This window comes from Dama dama, chromosome 18 (assembly GCF_033118175.1).
Source record: "Dama dama isolate Ldn47 chromosome 18, ASM3311817v1, whole genome shotgun sequence".
NCBI classification, from domain to species: Eukaryota; Metazoa; Chordata; class Mammalia; order Artiodactyla; family Cervidae; genus Dama; species Dama dama.
In genome coordinates, this window is record NC_083698.1 from 49,194,128 (window position 1) to 49,213,503 (window position 19,376).

General features: G+C 36.8%; 1 protein-coding gene across 1 annotated transcript in view; it reads right to left on the minus strand.

Annotated features, from left to right (window-relative positions):
- Positions 1-19,376, minus strand: part of CAPZA2 (capping actin protein of muscle Z-line subunit alpha 2) — a 54,831-nt gene that overhangs the window by 23,167 nt on the left and 12,288 nt on the right. The window contains exon 2 of the mRNA XM_061165303.1: positions 4,087-4,150. Within this exon, the coding sequence (XP_061021286.1) occupies positions 4,087-4,150 (64 nt within the window). The remainder of the gene's footprint in view (positions 1-4,086; positions 4,151-19,376) is intronic.

Sequence of the window (19,376 nt, forward strand, 5' to 3'; positions counted from 1 at the left end):
TGGGCTTCTAGTAGATATAATGTAGATATGCATTTATCAACATGGAAATAAATATTCAATAAACAGGAAGGACAAAACTCATCATGTATAGTACTACACTTATGTAATGTTATATACATGAGTCTAAATTTAAATTGCGAAATGTTTAAAGTATTTTATTCAAACAGTGGAGAAGAGAGGGTAGAATTCTGTGTGATTCTAGATTCTCTTCTGCACTTTAGAAATTTTAGAATGACTACGAATCAATAAAAACATAAAGTTATTTCAAAAGAAAAAATATTGCCTATTCACATACCTCTTTTCAGCAGTAGGTCACAAGTTTTTAAAAAAATCTCTTTGACTAACCACTAATATAACTCCAATTTGATTTCTAAACTAACTGATTTTAAACAATGGAAGCTTCTGCCTGAAAAACTACAACAAAGATATTTAAAATTATAGGTATTCCTATCTCACAAAGTAAACTGGCAATTCTACTTGACACATGATTCCTGTATCTTCAGTATTTAAAGCACAAGCATTAACAGTGGTATTGCATGGTAGTGTCTCTTCTCCCATTTAAATGGGAAAATAATTTAAAAGCAGAATCTACTGATCCTGTTTTCTTTACTCTGGGAAAAAAAAAGTTCAAACTTTTATCATATGTAGAATACAATGAAAGAAAGAGAAGAATTTGAATAAAATAAAAACTACTCTTAAAGGATGTGGTTTCAAGTCAGACTACACATTAGAACAATGGGTGATGAGTGGGAGTCTAAAAAAAACAAAAGAACAGTATACATTTCAGAGCTCCTGCCCAGATAACACATCAGTTCCTGAAAACTAAGACCAAAAATCTATGTTGTAACGATTCTAACACAGTCAATCTGGGAAACAGCATTTGGGAAGCACTAATTTGACAAGATTATGACTCTGCATTTCTAACCTTTGTGGCTTCCATGAAATTATTCTGATGTTAATGTTATCAACAAAAACAGCATAAAAATAATCAAATGTATATGACCCTTCAAATATTTAATTCCTTTTTAACACTAAAATACTCCTTCAGTTAAAACCTACATAATATCTTATATCCCCCACTTACATTCCACAGCCCAAGGCCAGGCTTACTGTATGGCTTATCCTGAATGTCCAAATCTACTGAACCTCAACACAGAATGTATCAACTCAACATTAAGTTCCAATGAGACTTACAAAAGCAATTTCTAGGACTCATATATTCTTCAAGGGTCTTTCTGATGAACACATTTGTAAGGCATTTAACTCAAAACAGTAAGTGAAAAACTTTCTCTCAGAATTATAATTTATTCCTGGTTCTGTAAATTGTACAGGAGTTTGGGAGCCACTGACTTCAGTGCAATTTCCCCATTATCAATTTAAGTTAAACACCAATTTTGACCCAAGGGAGAAGAGACTCTGTCTTCTTTAATGTCCCAACCATCAAACTTATTAACGTGTATTTAGATTAAAAAGGCTGAATATTAAAACAGAATTTAAGCCCTACAGGAAACAGAAGTATTTTTGAATTCTCCCCAATTTCCCAACGTATTGCTTTAGATTTTATAGTTATCTTGAAAGGAAGAATATTTTAACTTTCAGATTTTTCACAATATAGACTACCATTCTTCCTGAGTGTAGCTCAGTAGTTAAAATTTTTAAATGTGTAACAATTGCCATATGTCACGCTATGTACTAAATTATACATTAATACAGTTTATGGATAATTTAGGGGGTTTTTCTAGAGTATTTTAGGATTTGAAATGGCTGAGCTATTTTAAATTCTAAAAGATGATGCTGTTAAAGGGCTGCATTCAATATGCCAGCAAATTTGGAAAACTCAGCAGTGGCCACAAAACTGGAAAAGGTCAGTTTTCATTCCAATCTCAAAAAAGGGCAATGCCAAAAAATATTCTAACTACCACACAATTGCACTCATTTCACATGCCAGCAAGGTCATGCTCAAAATCCTCCAAGCTAGGCTTCAGCAGTATGTGAACTGAGAACTTCCAGATATATGAGCTGGATTTAGAAAAAGCAGAGGAACCAGAGAACAAATTGTCAACATCTGCTGGATCACAGAAAAAGCAAGGGAATTCCAGAGAAACATCCATCTACTTCTGTTTCACTGACTAAGCTAACGCCTTTGACTGTGTGGATCACAACAAACTGAAAAATTCTTAAAGACATGGGAGTACCAGATCATCATACCTGTCTCCTGAGAAGCCTGTATGCAGGACAAGAAGCAATGGTTAGACCCAGACATGAATAATGGACTGGTTCAAAGTTGGGAAAGGAGTATATGGCTGTATACTGTCACCTTGTTTGCAGAGTACATTATGTGAAAGGCCGGATTGGATGAAGCACAAGCTGGAATCAAGATTGCCAAGAGAAGTATCAATTACCTCAGATATGCAAATGACACCACCCTTCTGGCAGAAAGCAAAGAGGAACTAAAGAGCCTCTTGATGAAGGTGAAAGAGGAGAGTGAAAAAGCTGACTTAAAACTCAACATTCAAAAAATGAAGATCATGGCATCTGGTCCTATCACTTCATGGCAAATAGATGGGCAAACAATGGAAAACAGTTACAGACTATTTTCTTGGGCTCCAAAATCATCACAGATGGTGATTGCAGCCATGAAATTAAGACGCCTGGCTTCATGGAAGATAACCTAAGACAGCATATTAAAAAGCAGAGACATCACTTTGCTGACAAAGGTCTATACAGTCAAAGCTATGGTTTTTCCAGCAGACATGTATGGATGTGAGAGTTAGACCATATAGAAGGTGGTGGTGATGCTTTCAAATTGTGGTGTTTGAGAAGACTCTTGAGTCCCTTGGACTGCAAGGAGATCAAAGCAGTCAATCCTAAAGGAAATCAATCTTGAATTTTCATTGGATGGAGGGACTGATGCTGAAGTTGAAGCTCCAATACTTCGGCCACGACGTGAAGACCTGACTCATTGGAAAAGACCCTGATGCTAGGAAAGATTGAAGGCAGAAGGAGAAGGGGATGACAGAGGACGAAATGGTCGGATGGCCAACACCATCTCAATGGACATGAGTCCATCACATCTCTGGGAGATGGTGAAGGAAAACGGAAGCCTGCTGGGCTGCAGTCCATGGGGTTGCTAAGAGTCAAACACAACTGACTGCACAACAGCAACAATTTTTGCCTCATTTTTTGACTTTCAAAACTAATCTTTTCTGACGTGAGATTCCATTGTATCTTATGCTATGAATGAAAATGAATGATTAAACTTCTTAAAAAACAGGTTTAAATAGCTTGCTCTGGAGTAAAATGTTTAAAAAATGAAACTGAATACCCATGTATAAATTTAATTTTAAGACATAGTAAAGGCCAAATAAATATATATGAAATAGAAGTAACACATTTTTAAAAGTACTTATGGTAGCTTATTCTCAAAACTGTTTTAAAAAAGTTTTGTTATAAAGATCACTACAAGCCATTTTCTGCATGACTGTCTCAATGTTTCATCCACATTGTTCTTTCCGTTAAAAGAGGAAGTATTTTAGAGTTTTTACAGCAACCAGGAGACTATGTTATATTTAAATTTCTCATCTGTGGGTGAGCAATTATAAAACTGTCTGCCATATAGTGTGAGGTTTAAAGAGGCATACTGTTAACTGATTTATGAGCTATCATTTAAACAACAAATTTTTTTACACGTGATATCATTTTCTAAGCAGGTGAAACAGGCATGGTGAAACAGTGTTTCTCCCTTTCTTGGCTGTTCCTATTAATCTACTAAGCTTTTCTTTAAAAGAAATACAAAAAATGCATCACACAATTCCAAAGAATAGTAAAAATTAAATTTTTCTTGTCTTTTTAAATGATTTAATGTTATTCTTTTAGAGGATTAAAATTTATCAGGTACAATAATCATAAGTCATAAATATATTGTAGACCTTACATAATGCAGATTGACAAAAATTTTCATTGCAATTCAGAAAATACAGATTTTTCTACCCATTCTCTTTAGCTCAGTTACTGGTTATATAATTTATTCTTTAAAGAATGAGTACTGGATACATCAAGCCTTACTGTTATGAATTAAACACTCACCATTAAACACTTCATTAAATTCTCCAGGAGGAGCATGAATGATGAACTTGGCCGCTATACGCACCTGAAACAGAAAGGAAGATATAAATGTTACACAGCATAGGCCTCTGCTAAAACAACCAAAGAACCATGTGGAATTATACTGCTTCAAAATTCTATTGAAAATGGCTTAAGATTTTAAAGACTGACTTTTTTTCCACTCAAACACCCTAAGGTTATTACTCTTTTAATTATTTGATATAACCACAATGCATAAACTGAATGCCGATAAAATATACATATTACATATAACTAATGCATTTAACGATTCAAAGCTGCCTACACAGAAAGATTTTCTTATAAGCAAAATTTTCTTTTAAACTAAACTGTAAAAAAACGACCCATCAAGAAAATTTATATGTATGAAGAATTAAGAAACACTTAGGTACAACAACAAAAATATATGTGTCTATACAGTCACAGATGTGCTTATCTTTAAAGTCACAAATTAGTAAAAAGAAAAATGTAGAAAGGAAGAAAGCATAAATTCAAAATGTTTTGAACATGACACCTGAATGAATCTTGGGAAATTTTAGCTCAAAAATAAGTGAGAGACAAATATCAACAGGTATGAAACTGAAAATTGAAACTGTTAGTCACTCAGTTGTGTCCGACTCTTTGTGACCCCATGGACTGTAGCCCGCCAGGCTCCTCTGTCTGTGGAATTCTCCAGGCAAGAATACTGGAGTGGGTTGCCATTCCCTTCTCCAGGGGACTGAACCTGGGTCTCCTGCATTGCAGGCAGATTCTTTTCCGTCTGAGCCACCAGGAAAGTGCCATCAACAGGTATACTGACAGGCGTATTTCAAGAGAATACAGGCTGTATTACAGAGATTAATACTAATGAATACATACATAATACATATATATATATATATATTTTGAAAGGTTAGATGACAAGCCCAGTATTATCATTTAGTGAAGAAATTATGAGTAATTATAATAATTTCCCAACCACTATACAATAGCCTTCAACTAAGCTGATCAGTGATCTTGTCAGAAATGTACATTCATGAGCCCTACCCAACCAACTGAATTAGATTCTGGTAATGAGGCCCAGAAAACACTACTGAGAGAAGCTTTCCAGGTGATATTTAAAATACCCACTCAGGTAGTCACTGAATTAAGGGACCACACTTGGCAAAAACAAAAGCCTTATTTCATACTGTCCACTTGTCACTGCTCTGCTGTGGAAACTAAAAATAATGGAAAAAGAAATAGTCCTAGATCAAGTAAAGAAATCAAATTTATTGTTAAAAGCATTTCAACAAATAAAAACATCAGGTTTTCTTCTAACAGGTATTTTAGGAAGAAATACGAATTCTATACTAATTACTTCAGAAAACAGAAGTGAAAACAACTTCCAACTTTTTAAAAAAGAACAGCATTATCTTATACCAAAGACTAAAATACTATAAGAAACACAACTCAAAGACCAAAACCCTGCTGAAGGTAAATGCAAAAATCCTCTCAATAAAATATTAGCAAATTTAATTAAATTATATATAGAAAGGATAACACATCACAACCAAGTGGAGTTTATCCTGGAAATTTAGGGCTGTTTCAATATTTGAAAATAAACGATAGTAATTCATGATATCAACTGATTAAAGATGAAAAGCCACAACAACCTCAATAGAAACAGAAAATTATTTAATAACATTCAACAACCAATAATGGTAAAAATTCTTAGCAAACTAAAAAGACAGTGTTTTTAATCTGATAAAAGATATTTTCAACAAAGCCTTTAGCTAACATCATCCTTAGTGGTCAAAGACTGAAAGCTCCCTCCTAAAATCAGGAACAAGACAAGAATGTCTGTTCTCATCCCTCCTATTTAACATCATACTGAGATCTTAGTGCAATAAGGTAAGAAAAAGGAATGAAAGGCAATTTCATAAATAAAACTTTCTACTTGCAAACATGATTCTTTCCAATGAAAAATCCGAAGGAGTCTTAAACAAATAAAGAAAACTACTCAATGACCTAAAGAACTTTCTTGGAGGAGGAAATGACAACCCACTTCAGTATTCTTGCCTGGAAAATTCCACGGACAGAGGATCCTGGCAGGCTACAGTCCATGGGGTTGCAAAGAGTTGGACAAGACTAAGCAAGAGGAGCAAGCAAGAACCTATAACTTAGGTAAAAATCTAACAAAATATGTGCAAGACTAATATCCTGAGAACTACATGAAACTGATGAAAGAAATCAAAGAAGCTCTAAATAAACAGATATGCTGGGTTCATGGATTGGAAGTCTCCTTATTGTAAAATAACAAATTTTCCTCAAACTATTCTACAGATTCAATGAATGCCCACTCAAAATCCAAGAAGAATTTCTTTGATACATATCAAGTTGATTCTAACACCAATGCTTCCTATACTATTAATTTTCTACATTTTAAGAATCCAATGAATGAAGATTACTTTGGCTATGTATTAATACTGCTTCCCTTAAATGCAAGCAAGATCAAGAAATCATTCTGATGTCCAGAACAACCATAAACACCACCAAAGTATTAAAATAAAAGAAAAGATTTTGGCTAGAAAATTAGAGGGAAAAAATATTATTCACACCCTCAATAATAAATGGGCTTCCCTTGTGGCTCAGCTGGTAAAGAATCTGCCTGCAGTGTGGAAGACCTGGGTTTGATCCCTGGGTTGGGAAGATCCCCTGGAGAAGGGAAAGGCTACCCACTCCAGTATTCTGGCCTGGAGAAATCCATGGACTGTATAGTCCATGGGGTTGCAAAGAGTTGGACACCACTGAGCAACTTTCACTTTCAGTAATAAACGCAAAGTAATAATGGCAGATGAAAGAGAACAGCCAAAACAATTCTGAAAAAGAACGAAGCTGGAGAGTTCACACCACCTAAGCTGCAGTCACATACAGATCACAATGGGACAGAATACAAAGCCCAAAATAAACCCATATCCCTCAGTCAATTGATCTTTGACAAAGGAGGCAAGAATATACAATGGAGAAAAGACAGTCTCTTCACCAAGTGGTGTTAGGAAAGCCACATGTAAATCAATGAAGTTAGAACACTGGCTCACATCAAAACACAAAATGGCTTACAACACATATAAACTCAAAATGGCTTAAAGATTTAAATATAAGACATGATATCATAAAATTCCTAGAAGAGAACATAGGCAAAACATTCTCTAACCTAAATCTTACCAACGTTTTCATGAATCAGTCTCCCAAAAGAAATAAAAGCAAAAATAAAAAATGGGACCCAATCAAACTTTTATGCTTTTGCACAGCAAAGGAAATCATAAATAAAACAAAAAAACATCGTATTTGGGAGAAAATATTTGCAAATGATGTGACCAATAAGGGCTTCGTTTCCAAAATATAATGCAAACATCTCATACAACTCAACAACAAAACAAGTGAATCAAAAAATGGGCAGAAAACCTAAATAGACACTTCTCCAAGAAAGACATACAGATGACCAATAGACACATGAAAAGATTCTCAACATTGCTAATTATTAGAGAAATGCAAATCAAAATTACAGTGAGGTACCACCTCACAGGTCAGAATGACCACTGTTAAAAAAAATCTACAAATAATAAATGCTGCGGAGAGGGCGTGCAGAAAAGGGAACCCTCCTACACTGTTGGTGGGACTGTAAATTGATGCAGCCACTATGGAAAACAGCACAGAAGTTCCTTAAAAAAACTAATAGAGCTGTCAAAGAACCACAAGCCTACTCCCGGGTATGTATCTGAACAAAACTATAACTGAAAATGATACATATACCACAGAGGTCATAGCAGCACCACTCACAATAGCCAATACATGGAAGCAGCTAAATATCCATCAAGAGCTGAATGGATAAAGAAGATGAGGCACACACACACACAGCCGTAAGGAGGAAGGAAATAATGTCACCAGTAGCAACACAAACGGACCTAGAGATTACCCTACTAAGGAAAGGAAGACAGAAAGACAAATACCATAGAATATCACTTATATATAGAATCTAAAATATGACACCAGTGAACATACCTACGAACAAAAACAGACTCCAAATACAGAGAACAGACTTATGTCTTGGGGGGCACCAGGCCAAGGACGGATTGGGAGTTTGGGATTAGGAGTTGCAAACTACTATATACAAGATGCACAAACAGCAAGGTCTTACTGCAGAACACAAGGAACTATATACAATACCCTGTAATAAACCACAATGAAAAAGAAAAATATACTAATAAAAAGTATTAAAAAAAAGTTACAGTCATTAAGATAGCATGGTATTGGCAAAGGTATAGATAATGAATGGAACAGAACTGACAGCCAAAAAAATATATCCCACATGTATATAGCCAAATGATTTTTGACAAAGGTACAAAGGCAATTCAATGTTGAAAAATATCTTTTCAACAAATGATATCCAAACAATTAGATATGCATGAGCAAAAAATACACTGCAACCTCACTCTTTACCAAAAAAAAATTACCTCAAAATGGATCATAGCTCTAAATGAAAAATATAGAAATTAACAAAAATTAAAAGGAAATGGAAGAAAAACCTTCATGACCTGGGGTTAGGCAAAAAGTTACTAGATGTGACACTAAAACCATAATCCATTAAAAAAAGCTGACAAGCTGGACCTTACTGAAATTAAAAACTTACGCTGTTATCGACATTAAAAAAACGAAAGAAGAATTGATGCTTTCAAACTGTGGTTTTGGAGAAAACTCTTGACAGTCCCTTGGACTGCAAGGAGATCAAAGGAGTCAATCCTAAAGGAAAACAATCCTGAATATTCATTGAAGCAACTGATGTTGAAGCTGAAGCTCCAATACTTTGGCCACCTGGTGCAAAGAGCAGACTCATTGGAAAACACCCTGATGGTGGGAAAGACTGAAGGCAGGAGGAGAAGGGGATGAGAGAGGACAAGATGACTGGATGGCATGACTGACTCAATGGACATGAGTTTGAGCTAACTCTGGGAGATGGTGAACAGAGAAGCCTAGCGTGCTGCAATACATGGGGTTGCAAAGAGTCAGACACAACTGAGCTACTGAACAATAACAACAACAAAAGAATGAAAAGACAGGCTATAAATTGGAGAGTGTGTGTTAGTCGCTCAGTCATATCCGACTCTTTGCCACCCCATGGACTGTACCCCGCCAGGCTCCTCTGTTCATGGAATGCCCCAAGCAAGAATACTGGAGTGGGTTGCCATTCCCTTCTCCAGGGGATCTTCCCGAACCTGGGGATCGAACCCTGGTCTCCTGCATTGCAGGTGGATTCTTTACCATCTGAGTCACCATAAACTGGAGAAAATATCAGCAAATCACATATCCAATAAACAATTTGTATCTGGAACATATACTATCAAAATACAACAGTAAGAAAACGGTAAACAAAAGACGTGAACACACTCCATCAAAGAAGATAACAGAAGATAGATAAACTCAAAAAAAGGATGTGCAATATCATTAATTACTAGGAAAATGAATATTAAAATCATGAAACACCATTATATACCTAATAGAATGGCTAAAATAAACAAGACTGACAATACCAAGTGCTGGTGAGGATACAAAATGACTAGAGCTCTAAAACATTGCTTTGGCAATGCAAAATGGTACAACTGGTATAGGAAACAGGTTAGCAATTTCTTTAAACACACATGACACAACAATCCCACTTCCAGGTATCTTAACTCTGTGTTTCCATAAAAATCTAAGCAAAATTGCTCAAAACCAGGAACAATCCACAACTGAAATGTCTACATATGGGTGAATGGGTAAGTGATAATGCATCTATGCAATGGAATACTAACCAGCAATGAAAAGGAACAAATTACCAATACATGCAACAACTTGGATGAATCTCAAAAGCCTTGTGCTGAATGAAACAAACCAGTCTCAGAAGGTTACACGGCAATGATAGAAGTTTCCATTTATAAGATATTTTCAAATAAACAATATTTTATAGCAAGGGAGAACAGATTAATGGCTGCTAGGGGCTGGGAGAAGTGGGTGTGAACACAATGGGAGAAGTGAAGGAAAGGAAGAAAATGAGGCAGTTTTGGGGGGTGATGGAATCACTTTATATCTTGATTCTGGTAATAGGTACATGCATCTATACACATGTTGAAAGTCATAAAACAGAAGGGCACACTTCTATATGCTAATTAAAAATATATATTTCATGTGTTTTCAAATTATTTTCTTCTAAACTGTTTAAAAGTATTATTAAAATCAAAAGGCAAAATGTAAAAAATAAGTGACTTTAAATAGGCATGGGTGGTATATGGAATGGAAGATAGCATATGTTAAACATACACTGGAATCTACTATGTCTATATAAATGTCTTAACTTCCTTTGTTCCCTTATTCCTCTTTCTTCTATTGGGGTAAATGTAAGAAAGCATTAAAAACAAAGTCTTAATCACTACCACAGGCAACAAATTAAAATTGTGGTAACCTGCTCATGAATTTATCAAATATTTCTTTTGGAAACTTTTAGAATTTTGAAGAAATTGTTTTTACTAGCTCTAAAGACTTATACACTACCAATAAGCTGACAAAATTAAAGTACTGATAGCAAGCAGTATATTATACATATATACATATATATAATACACAACATAGCATATTTAGTGAAATGATTAATTGTTGAGTTTTATTTTAGTTGTTTCAATAAAAAATATATATCATTTAGACTTTTATTCAGTTCTATTTTGGTTTTCTACCAAGAAAGCAAAACTGCTCTATACTTTCTCATCTTAGACTTATTTGCCCATGTTATTGCATAAAATGCATACAGTAACCAAAAAGAGTTAACAGACAGCTCACAATAACCAAACTGAATGGTGGGTCAAAAGAAGTGCCACTGAGTATTTAGAAGTCATGAGAGCCGACTGAGAATCCAAAATACAACTTGGACTTTACCAGCTATAACTGAAGTATCTTCATCTGGTCTTTGTGAATTCCAAAAGACGGTCTGATTTTTGGATTTCTCAACTGCTAAAGAAAATAAAATGTGTCCACCACAGTAAAGGATCACTTATCTTCCTGAGAAACTGTTTTATCATCAGGGTTTTATAAGCACTGCTACAGACTAAACATTCCCCTACAGCCATCTTTCCTAGCTAACTTTTAAAGAAAAATTATTTATTCTAGCCCACATCCAATCCAAGAAAGAAAAAAAAAGTCATACAAGTTAACAAGAAGAGGTCTCAAGAGTAGAACTAAAGTCTGAAAATAATCAAACACAAACTTCCTCAAAGTTTCTCTAACACACATGGAGCTATACTCAATCTACACCTGCGAATATTACAGTTTTTCTGGACAAGCCCTGGTACACTCCTAGGCCAACAGCAAAATCTCCTACATTAACCATCATCTTCTTCCACATGATATTATTCAAAGTCAGTTCAGTTCAGTCAGTCAGTCATGTCCGATTCTTTGCAACCCCATGGACTGCAGCAGGAGGCTTCCCTGTCCATCACCAACTCCCGGACCTTGCTCAAATTCATGTCCATCAAGTGGGATATGCCATCCAACCATCTCATCCCCTCTGCCCTCAATCTTTCCCAGCATCAGGGTCTTTTCCAATGAGTCAGTACTTTGCAACAGGTGGCCAAAGTATTGGAGCTTCAGAAGCTTCAGCGTCAGCATCAGTCCTTCCAATGAACATTCAGGACTGATTTCCTTTAGGATGGACTGGCTGGATCTCCTTGCAGTCCAAGAGACTCTCAAGAGTCTTCTCCAACACCACAGTTCAAGAGCATCAATTCTTTGGTGCTTAGCATTCTTTATGGTCCAGCTCTCACATCCACACATGACTACTGGGAGAACCACAGCTTTGACTAGACAAGACTTTTGTTGGCAAAGTAACCTCTCTATTTTTTAATATGCTGTCTAGGTTGGTTACAGTTTTTCTTCCAAGGAACAAGCGTCTTTTAATGTCATGGCTGCAGTGACCATCTGCAGTGATTCTGGAGCCCCCCAAAATAAAGTCTCTCACTGTTTCCATTGTTTCCCCATCTATTTGCCAAAAAGTGATGGGACCGGATGCCATGATCTTAGTTTTCTGAATGTTGAGTTTTAAGCCAACTTTTTCACTCTCCTCTTTCACTTTCATCAAGAGGCTCTTTAGTTCTTCTTCACTTTCTGCCATAAGAGTGGTGTCATCTGCATATCTGAGGTTATTGACATTTCTCTTGGCAATCTTGATTCTAGCTTGTGCTTCATCCAGCCCAGCATTTTGCATGATGTACTCTGCATATAAATTAAATAAGCAGGGTGACGTTATACAGCCTTGACATACTTCTTTCCTGATTTGGAACCAGACTGTTGTTCCTTGTCCAGTTCTAACTGTTGCTTCTTGCCTTGCATACAGATTTCTCAGAAGGCAGGTCAGGTGGTCTGGTATTCCCATCTCTTTAAAAATTTTCGGTTTGTTGTGAGCCACACAGTCAAAGGCTTTGGTGTAGTCAATAAACCAAAAGTAGATGTTTTTCTGGAACTCTCTTGCTTTTTTGATGATCCAACAGATGTTGGCAATTTGATCTCTGGTTCAAGTCCTTCTAAACTGGAGTAGGATTCAGGAGTTAGTACTTTCACTATATTTTTAGACTATAATTCTAGGTTGGGGAAGGGAGAATGCCTTGGTTTTGTTGGGAAGGTTTGGCTGGATGGGAGATTCTCTCTTATCTATGTTAGTGACTGGCAGCTGACAGGCATACCTCATAATAATCACATTGAGAACAGTTTTAAAAATTTAATACAGAGCTAAAAGCTAGAAGAACTATATTTTTCTTTGCTTTCTCTAGGATCCAAACATTATTTTGTACAAAATATACAAAAAAAGAAACATAACATAAATGGTATGTTCCACTCTTGTGCTTCTTGGGAAAAAAACAGATACTATAATGCTACTTATTGCTGTTTAGTTGCTAAGTCATGTCCAACTATGAGACGCCAGGGACTATAGCACCCCAGGCTCCTCTGTCCATGAGATTTCCCAGGCAAGAATACTGGAGCAAGCTACCATTTCCTTCTCCAGGGAATCTTCCTGACAGAGGGATCGAAACCGTGTCTCTCACACTGGCAGGCAGATTTTTTACCAGTGAGCCACCAGGGTAAGCAGAAGACAGAGTAGTATATTCAAAACAGCACCCAAAATGTTGGTACACATTACTTGAGGAAAAAATAATTTCTGCCCATCAACTGTTAAACACAAAAGTACTATTAAATTTCTTTTTGGTACTTTGCTTCTCTTATGGGCTACAATTCAAGCAACCAATTAAATAATGATGGAAAGCCACAGAATAAAATAAGAATTCTTGTGTCCATACTGACATTAAGAAATGGATAAACAAATGGAGGGAAGCTCTTCATTATAGCAGAATTTCAATTAATAAATGCAGAAGTAATGACTGAATTAGAAAATCACCTGGGGTGAGCAACAACAGTAATTGTTGCAGGCAACTATCATCCACAGATGCTAAAATTAGTTGGTAACAGTCTAAAAGGATAATTTATAAAATGTGAGCGAATCTTTCTACACAATACTTAACTAAGAAGGGATAAACAGTAACTTTGCATTGAAGAAACTTGCTACATACCACCTTTATCAAATGATCTAAGTTATCTTAAGAGTAAAAACTGACATTATGTGCCTCCCAGTAAGATGTACTGAGGACACACCATCACTTGTTATGTTCTTGCCAAAAATTCATTGGCAGATCTAATCATGAGGAAACATCAAACAAACTGAAATCAAGGTAGAGTCCACAAAGTAACAATTTTACACTCTTCCTAAGTGGTAAATTCATGAAGGACAAAAAATGCTGAGGAGGTGTTACAGATTAAAGACCAGAGAGACACTACAACAAAATTCAACATGATCCTGGATTAGATTCTGGACCAGGGATTAGTGAAATCTGAATAGGGTCTGCAGATGGGACATTTAATACTGTTATAAATATGAAATTTCTTGATTTTGATCACTGCACGGTCCTAAACACAGTGAAGTATTTAGAGAGTGGGGGGAAAAATTGCTTCTCTAAAATTGCAGGGATTTTCTCTAATATTTTTTATAACTTTAAAGTTTTGCTCTTTACATTTAGGCCATTAATTCACCTGAGATTGACTTTTGTGTATGATGTGGGATGGAGATTCATTTTTTATTACACTATCGTAAAGATAAATAAACCATCCTGTTGCTATTTTTTTTCTCTTCCCCACTGGACCAAATAAATAAAAGAAAGAAGAAAAGTTTACTATTTTTTTCAATGTGAGTTACTTCTTTTTTTTTCCCCAATCCGGGATATGAAAAACACATGGTAATTTTTAATAAATTCCAAAGATCCTTCTGAAAAGTGTTTAATAAATTTAGTTGTCAGCATTTAGGTAGTAACTGCAAAAACGTAACTTCCTCGAGAACGTCTCAATATTTAAAAATATCAGCAGGCAACCCTATATTCTAAACTTGGTAGGTAGTTACTACATGATGAATAAATTTACAAGCAAGAATAAACTCATTTGTTTAGGACGGTCAGGGAATGTAGTATTTCCGTCAAAAGAGCATTCTATGAGTTACTGCCAATGCAGTTCTGTAATGTGGACAGTTAATTTTCAAATAACATACATTCAAAACCATAAAAACTTACACTAATACAAGAAGTAGTAGAGTATATGATCTTTGGAGTCACACTGAGTGAGTTGGATTTTCATTTCTACTACTCATTAGCTACGTAAACTTGGGTGAATCAATAATAATATTAGTATTAGCAGTGTAGGGAGTAAATACATTTGCATCAGTATAGTTCAGTTCAGTCGCTCAGTCGTGTCCGACTCTTTGCGACCCCATGAATCACAGCATGCCAGGCGTCCCTGTCCATCACAAACTCCCGGAGTTTACTCAAACTCATGCCCATGGAGTCGGTGATGCCATCCAGCCATCTCATCCTCTGTCATCCCCTTCTCCTCCTGCCCCCAATCCCTCCCAGCATCAGGGTCTTTTCCAATGAGTCAACTCTTCACAATGAGGTGGCCAAAGTATTGGAGCTTCAGCTGCCTCAGTCCTTCCAATGAACATCCAGGACTGATCTCCTTCAGGATGGAGTGGTTGAATCTCCTTGCAGTCCAAGGGACTCTCAAGAGTCTTCTCCAACACCATAGCTCAAAAGCATCAGTTTTTCAGTGCTCAGCTTTCTTCACAGTCCAACTCTCACATCCATACATGACCACTGGAAAAACCATAGCCTTGACCAGACAGACCTTTGTTGGCAAAGTAACCTCTCTGCTTTTTAATATGCTATCTAGGTTGGTCATAACTTTCCTTCCAAGAAGTAAGCGTCTTTTAATTTCATGGCTGCAGTCACCATCTGCAGTGATTTTGGAGCCCCCAAAAATAAAGTATAGTATAGTTCAGTACTCTTAAAATTAGCTCTGGAATACAGACATTTTCACATTACATGTATCAAAGTGGTACAACGGTGGCTTATGCCCATGCATTTCTGTGTTTTCTGCAGTACATTCACTTCTCCACATCAACACTGTTTCTCTTCCCCTGGAATTCATCCCTCCCCTTTCTACTCTGCTCAACTCAAAAAGCAGCGCAACAGCAAGAAAAAGCTAGTTTCTAGTTCTGTGACAGCAATGTACAGTTAACCCGTGGGTTTTCATCTAAGCTAAGACAAATGATTTTTGTCTGCACCCACGTTTTGATTTAACTTCTGTAAATCTCCATTTCTCATAGGCAAATTAAGGGAGATAACACACATCATTATTTCTTAACCTTTTAAAACTCTTGTGTCTGTAAGATAAAATATTATCTACAGTTACCTTCTGAGAAAACTGCTACTACCTTTAATTCATGGAAAAACAACAACAACAAAAAAAAAACCCCAGAGATTGAGAACTGGGATCTGAATGATTTCTTCAGAGGAAGTCTAAGGCTTTTAGGAACTGCCTCCCAAAACAGCATAATCTTTCTATGATGGTTCAGAAGAAACACCCCAAATATCTGGACAATCTCTTCTACTTCTACTACTTCGATTACCACACATAACAACAGCTGTAAAACCTATATACCTATTACAACCTCTTTCAAGATCAAGATCCACATTTCTAAATATAACTCAGTTATTAGAAATCTCCACTAAGTGCCTCAAAGATATCTCAGACTTGTCTCACCCAAAGCTACTCCCTCTGTTATTCATAGAAATTATTGGCACCACCCAGATACCATGCTACACTTTTCCTTTTCTCCCACAGTCAGTCACATGATTGAGTGTCTCTCTCTCTCAAATCTAACCTTTTGTTTGATTCCATTTCATTCAGACCCAGTCACTTTCTGGATTGTTACAACTGCCTTGCCTCCAGTCTTATCTCCAAAAGTCATTTTCCACTCTGCCACCAGATTGGTATTTTTCAATGAAAATTCCTATTGCTTTTTTTCCTGTTTAAATTATGTAATGGTTGCCCACTGCCAACAAGGTAAAGTCTAAAGTCTTCAGCATGACATATAAGGCCTTTTTAAATCTGAAGGTTGTAAAATGTACTGTTAACAGCATAAACCGTAAATAAGACTGTATGTATGCAGACTATAGCTCCACTGACTCTTACATGACCAAAAACATATTAAACTCCGTTCCCTCACTTGCAGTGAAGATAATGCATTTAGAAAAGCACCTGGCACAGAGCATGCACTCAGTTAACAGCTATTACCTTTTTATGCTACTTCCTAGCTCCTACAACATCCCACATATACACAGTACTGAAGTCTCACTACTCCATTCTCTCTTTCAGATGAGAACTCTCATCTCTCATGCTTCCACATCACTGCATATATGTTTTGGCCACCTTTTATCTACTATGATTAAGTTGTACACAGCAGTAAAATATCTTAAACCTTGCAAATTTTCAGAAGAAAAGGTCACATAGAAAGAAAAACTCAAAGATCAAATTATGCTATTAAAACATCTTGACGTATTTAGTACAGCAGTCATTAGCATATACTTCTGATAAAACATTAGTACTACTACTGAGAACTGCAGTATAAAGGCTAAAATTAAAGCCCAGTTTTATGTGTGCCGTGACATTAGGGGAAAAACGGGAGGACCTTGAATAGCCTGACCCCAAGTTCCCATGCTCAATCTGCTCCTGCAGATAAGGTTTCTAGCCAGACGACCCTCTTTATCACAGGGAACAGACACAGTTCCTGCTTACCCCTGGGTAGTGGGCTTCAGTTCCCTGCCAGCCTGCGGAATTATTCAAACTAGTCAATCACACCCTCCTGCTGGAACCAGGGATCACTCTAGCCTCTTGATACTGCAGTTTGCCTCCATGGCCTCTGCTTATTCACTCTGTCCCCGTTCTTCTCCTGGGCTATTGAGTATATGTATTAATAGACTGCTACCCATCTCATCTCTCCAACGTCAGGGGTTGTGTTCAGCCATCCCTATAGGCCTATAGCAGGAACCCCTCTCTCATCAATGGAGTGAAGATGAGGCTGATAAACAGGATCTCACTTCTCTAGGAAGCTTGAATTTCAGATGTTAATTGGGGACTGAGAAGCAAGGAATTCAGTTATTTAAAATATATTGGACTAGCCCAAAAGTTTATTCAGGTTTTTCCGTAACATCATAAGGAAAAACCCAAATGAACTTTGTGGCCAACCCAATATTTTAAACAAGCAAATAAGCTGACATATAGTTCCAACATTAGAAGGGCATGAGATTCTTCATATAGCTTCTCTATTTTTATTTGAGACATAAATTCACAAGCATGCTTATCTAGTTTTCCATCCTCCATGGATCTGAAGGAAAGGAAAGCTTGACAGTTATACTTACAACACTAAAAACAGGCTGACAACGGCTGCAGAAAACAAAGTTCTTTTATAGGAATAAAAAAAAAATAGGAATCAAATCTCTTGAAAAAAAGAGCTCTAAAATTCCTAGGACATGAATTTTTATTTAAGAATAACTACATGCTTACATCAATAAACTTCTCAGTTCAGTTCAGTTGCTTAGTCATGTCCAACTCTTGCAACCCTATGGACTACAGCATGCCAGGCCTCTCTGTCCATCACCAACTACCAGAGTTTACTAAAACTCAGGTCCATTGAGTTGGTGATGCCATCCAACCATCTCATCCTCTATTGTCCCCTTCTTCTCCCACCTTCAATCTTTCCCAGCATCAGGCTCTTTTCCAATGACTCAGTTCTTTGCATCAGGTGGCCGCAGTATTGGGAGTTTCAGCTTCAGCATCACTATTTCCAATGAACACCCAGGACTTATCTCCTTCAGGATGGACTGGTTGGATCTCCTTACAGTCCAAGGGACTCTCAGAGTCTTCTCCAACACCACAGTTCAAAAGCATCAATTCTTCAGCCCTCAGCTTTCTTTATAGTCCAACTCTCACATCCATACATGATTACTGGAAAAAGCATATCTTTGACTAGATGGACCTTTGTTGGCAAAGTAATGGCTCTGCTTTTTAATATGCTGTCTAGGTTGGTCATAGCTTTTCTTCCAAGGAACAAGCGTCTTTCAAGTGCATGGCTGCATGGCTTCTCAGATAAAAATAAAGATCAGAATTTTCCATTATTGGATGATGTAGATTAAACATTTCAAAATCTCCAGAATTACTGTAACCCTACTGGTTGACTGAGTAATTGGGAAAAGTCTTATGCATGTGGCCAGTGGAGTGCAAGATGAATTAGAGGCTCTTTCACAATTTTAGGCAACCTCGTCCAGTCTTCTCTACTCCTTGACCTACAGAAAACTATTTGCTAGTTCAGAAATAAGAAGATAAAGTTAGTTTATTAAATAATGAGAAATAGGGCTTCCCTGGTGGCTCGGTGGTAAAGAATCCTCCTGCCAATGAAGGTGACACGGGTTCTACCCCTGGTCTGGGAAGATCACACATGCCATGGATCAACTAAGCCTGTGCTCCACAACTACTGAAGCCAGGGCACCCTAGAGCCCATGCTCCGCAGCAACAGAAGCCACCATAATGAGGACCCTGCACACTGCAACTAAAGAGTAGCCTCCACTTGCCAAAACTAGAGAAAAGCCCATGCAGCAATGCAGACCCAGCACAGTCCAAGATAAATAAACAAACAAACAAATAGTGAGAAATTGTCTTCCACAGAGCAAATCAGAAGGCCTGAAAGTGAAATGAACTTCCTCAAAAATGAACACTCTACCATGTGCTCAAACTTCTTCGGACCATGATCCTCACAAATATCTAAAGAAAATGGACGG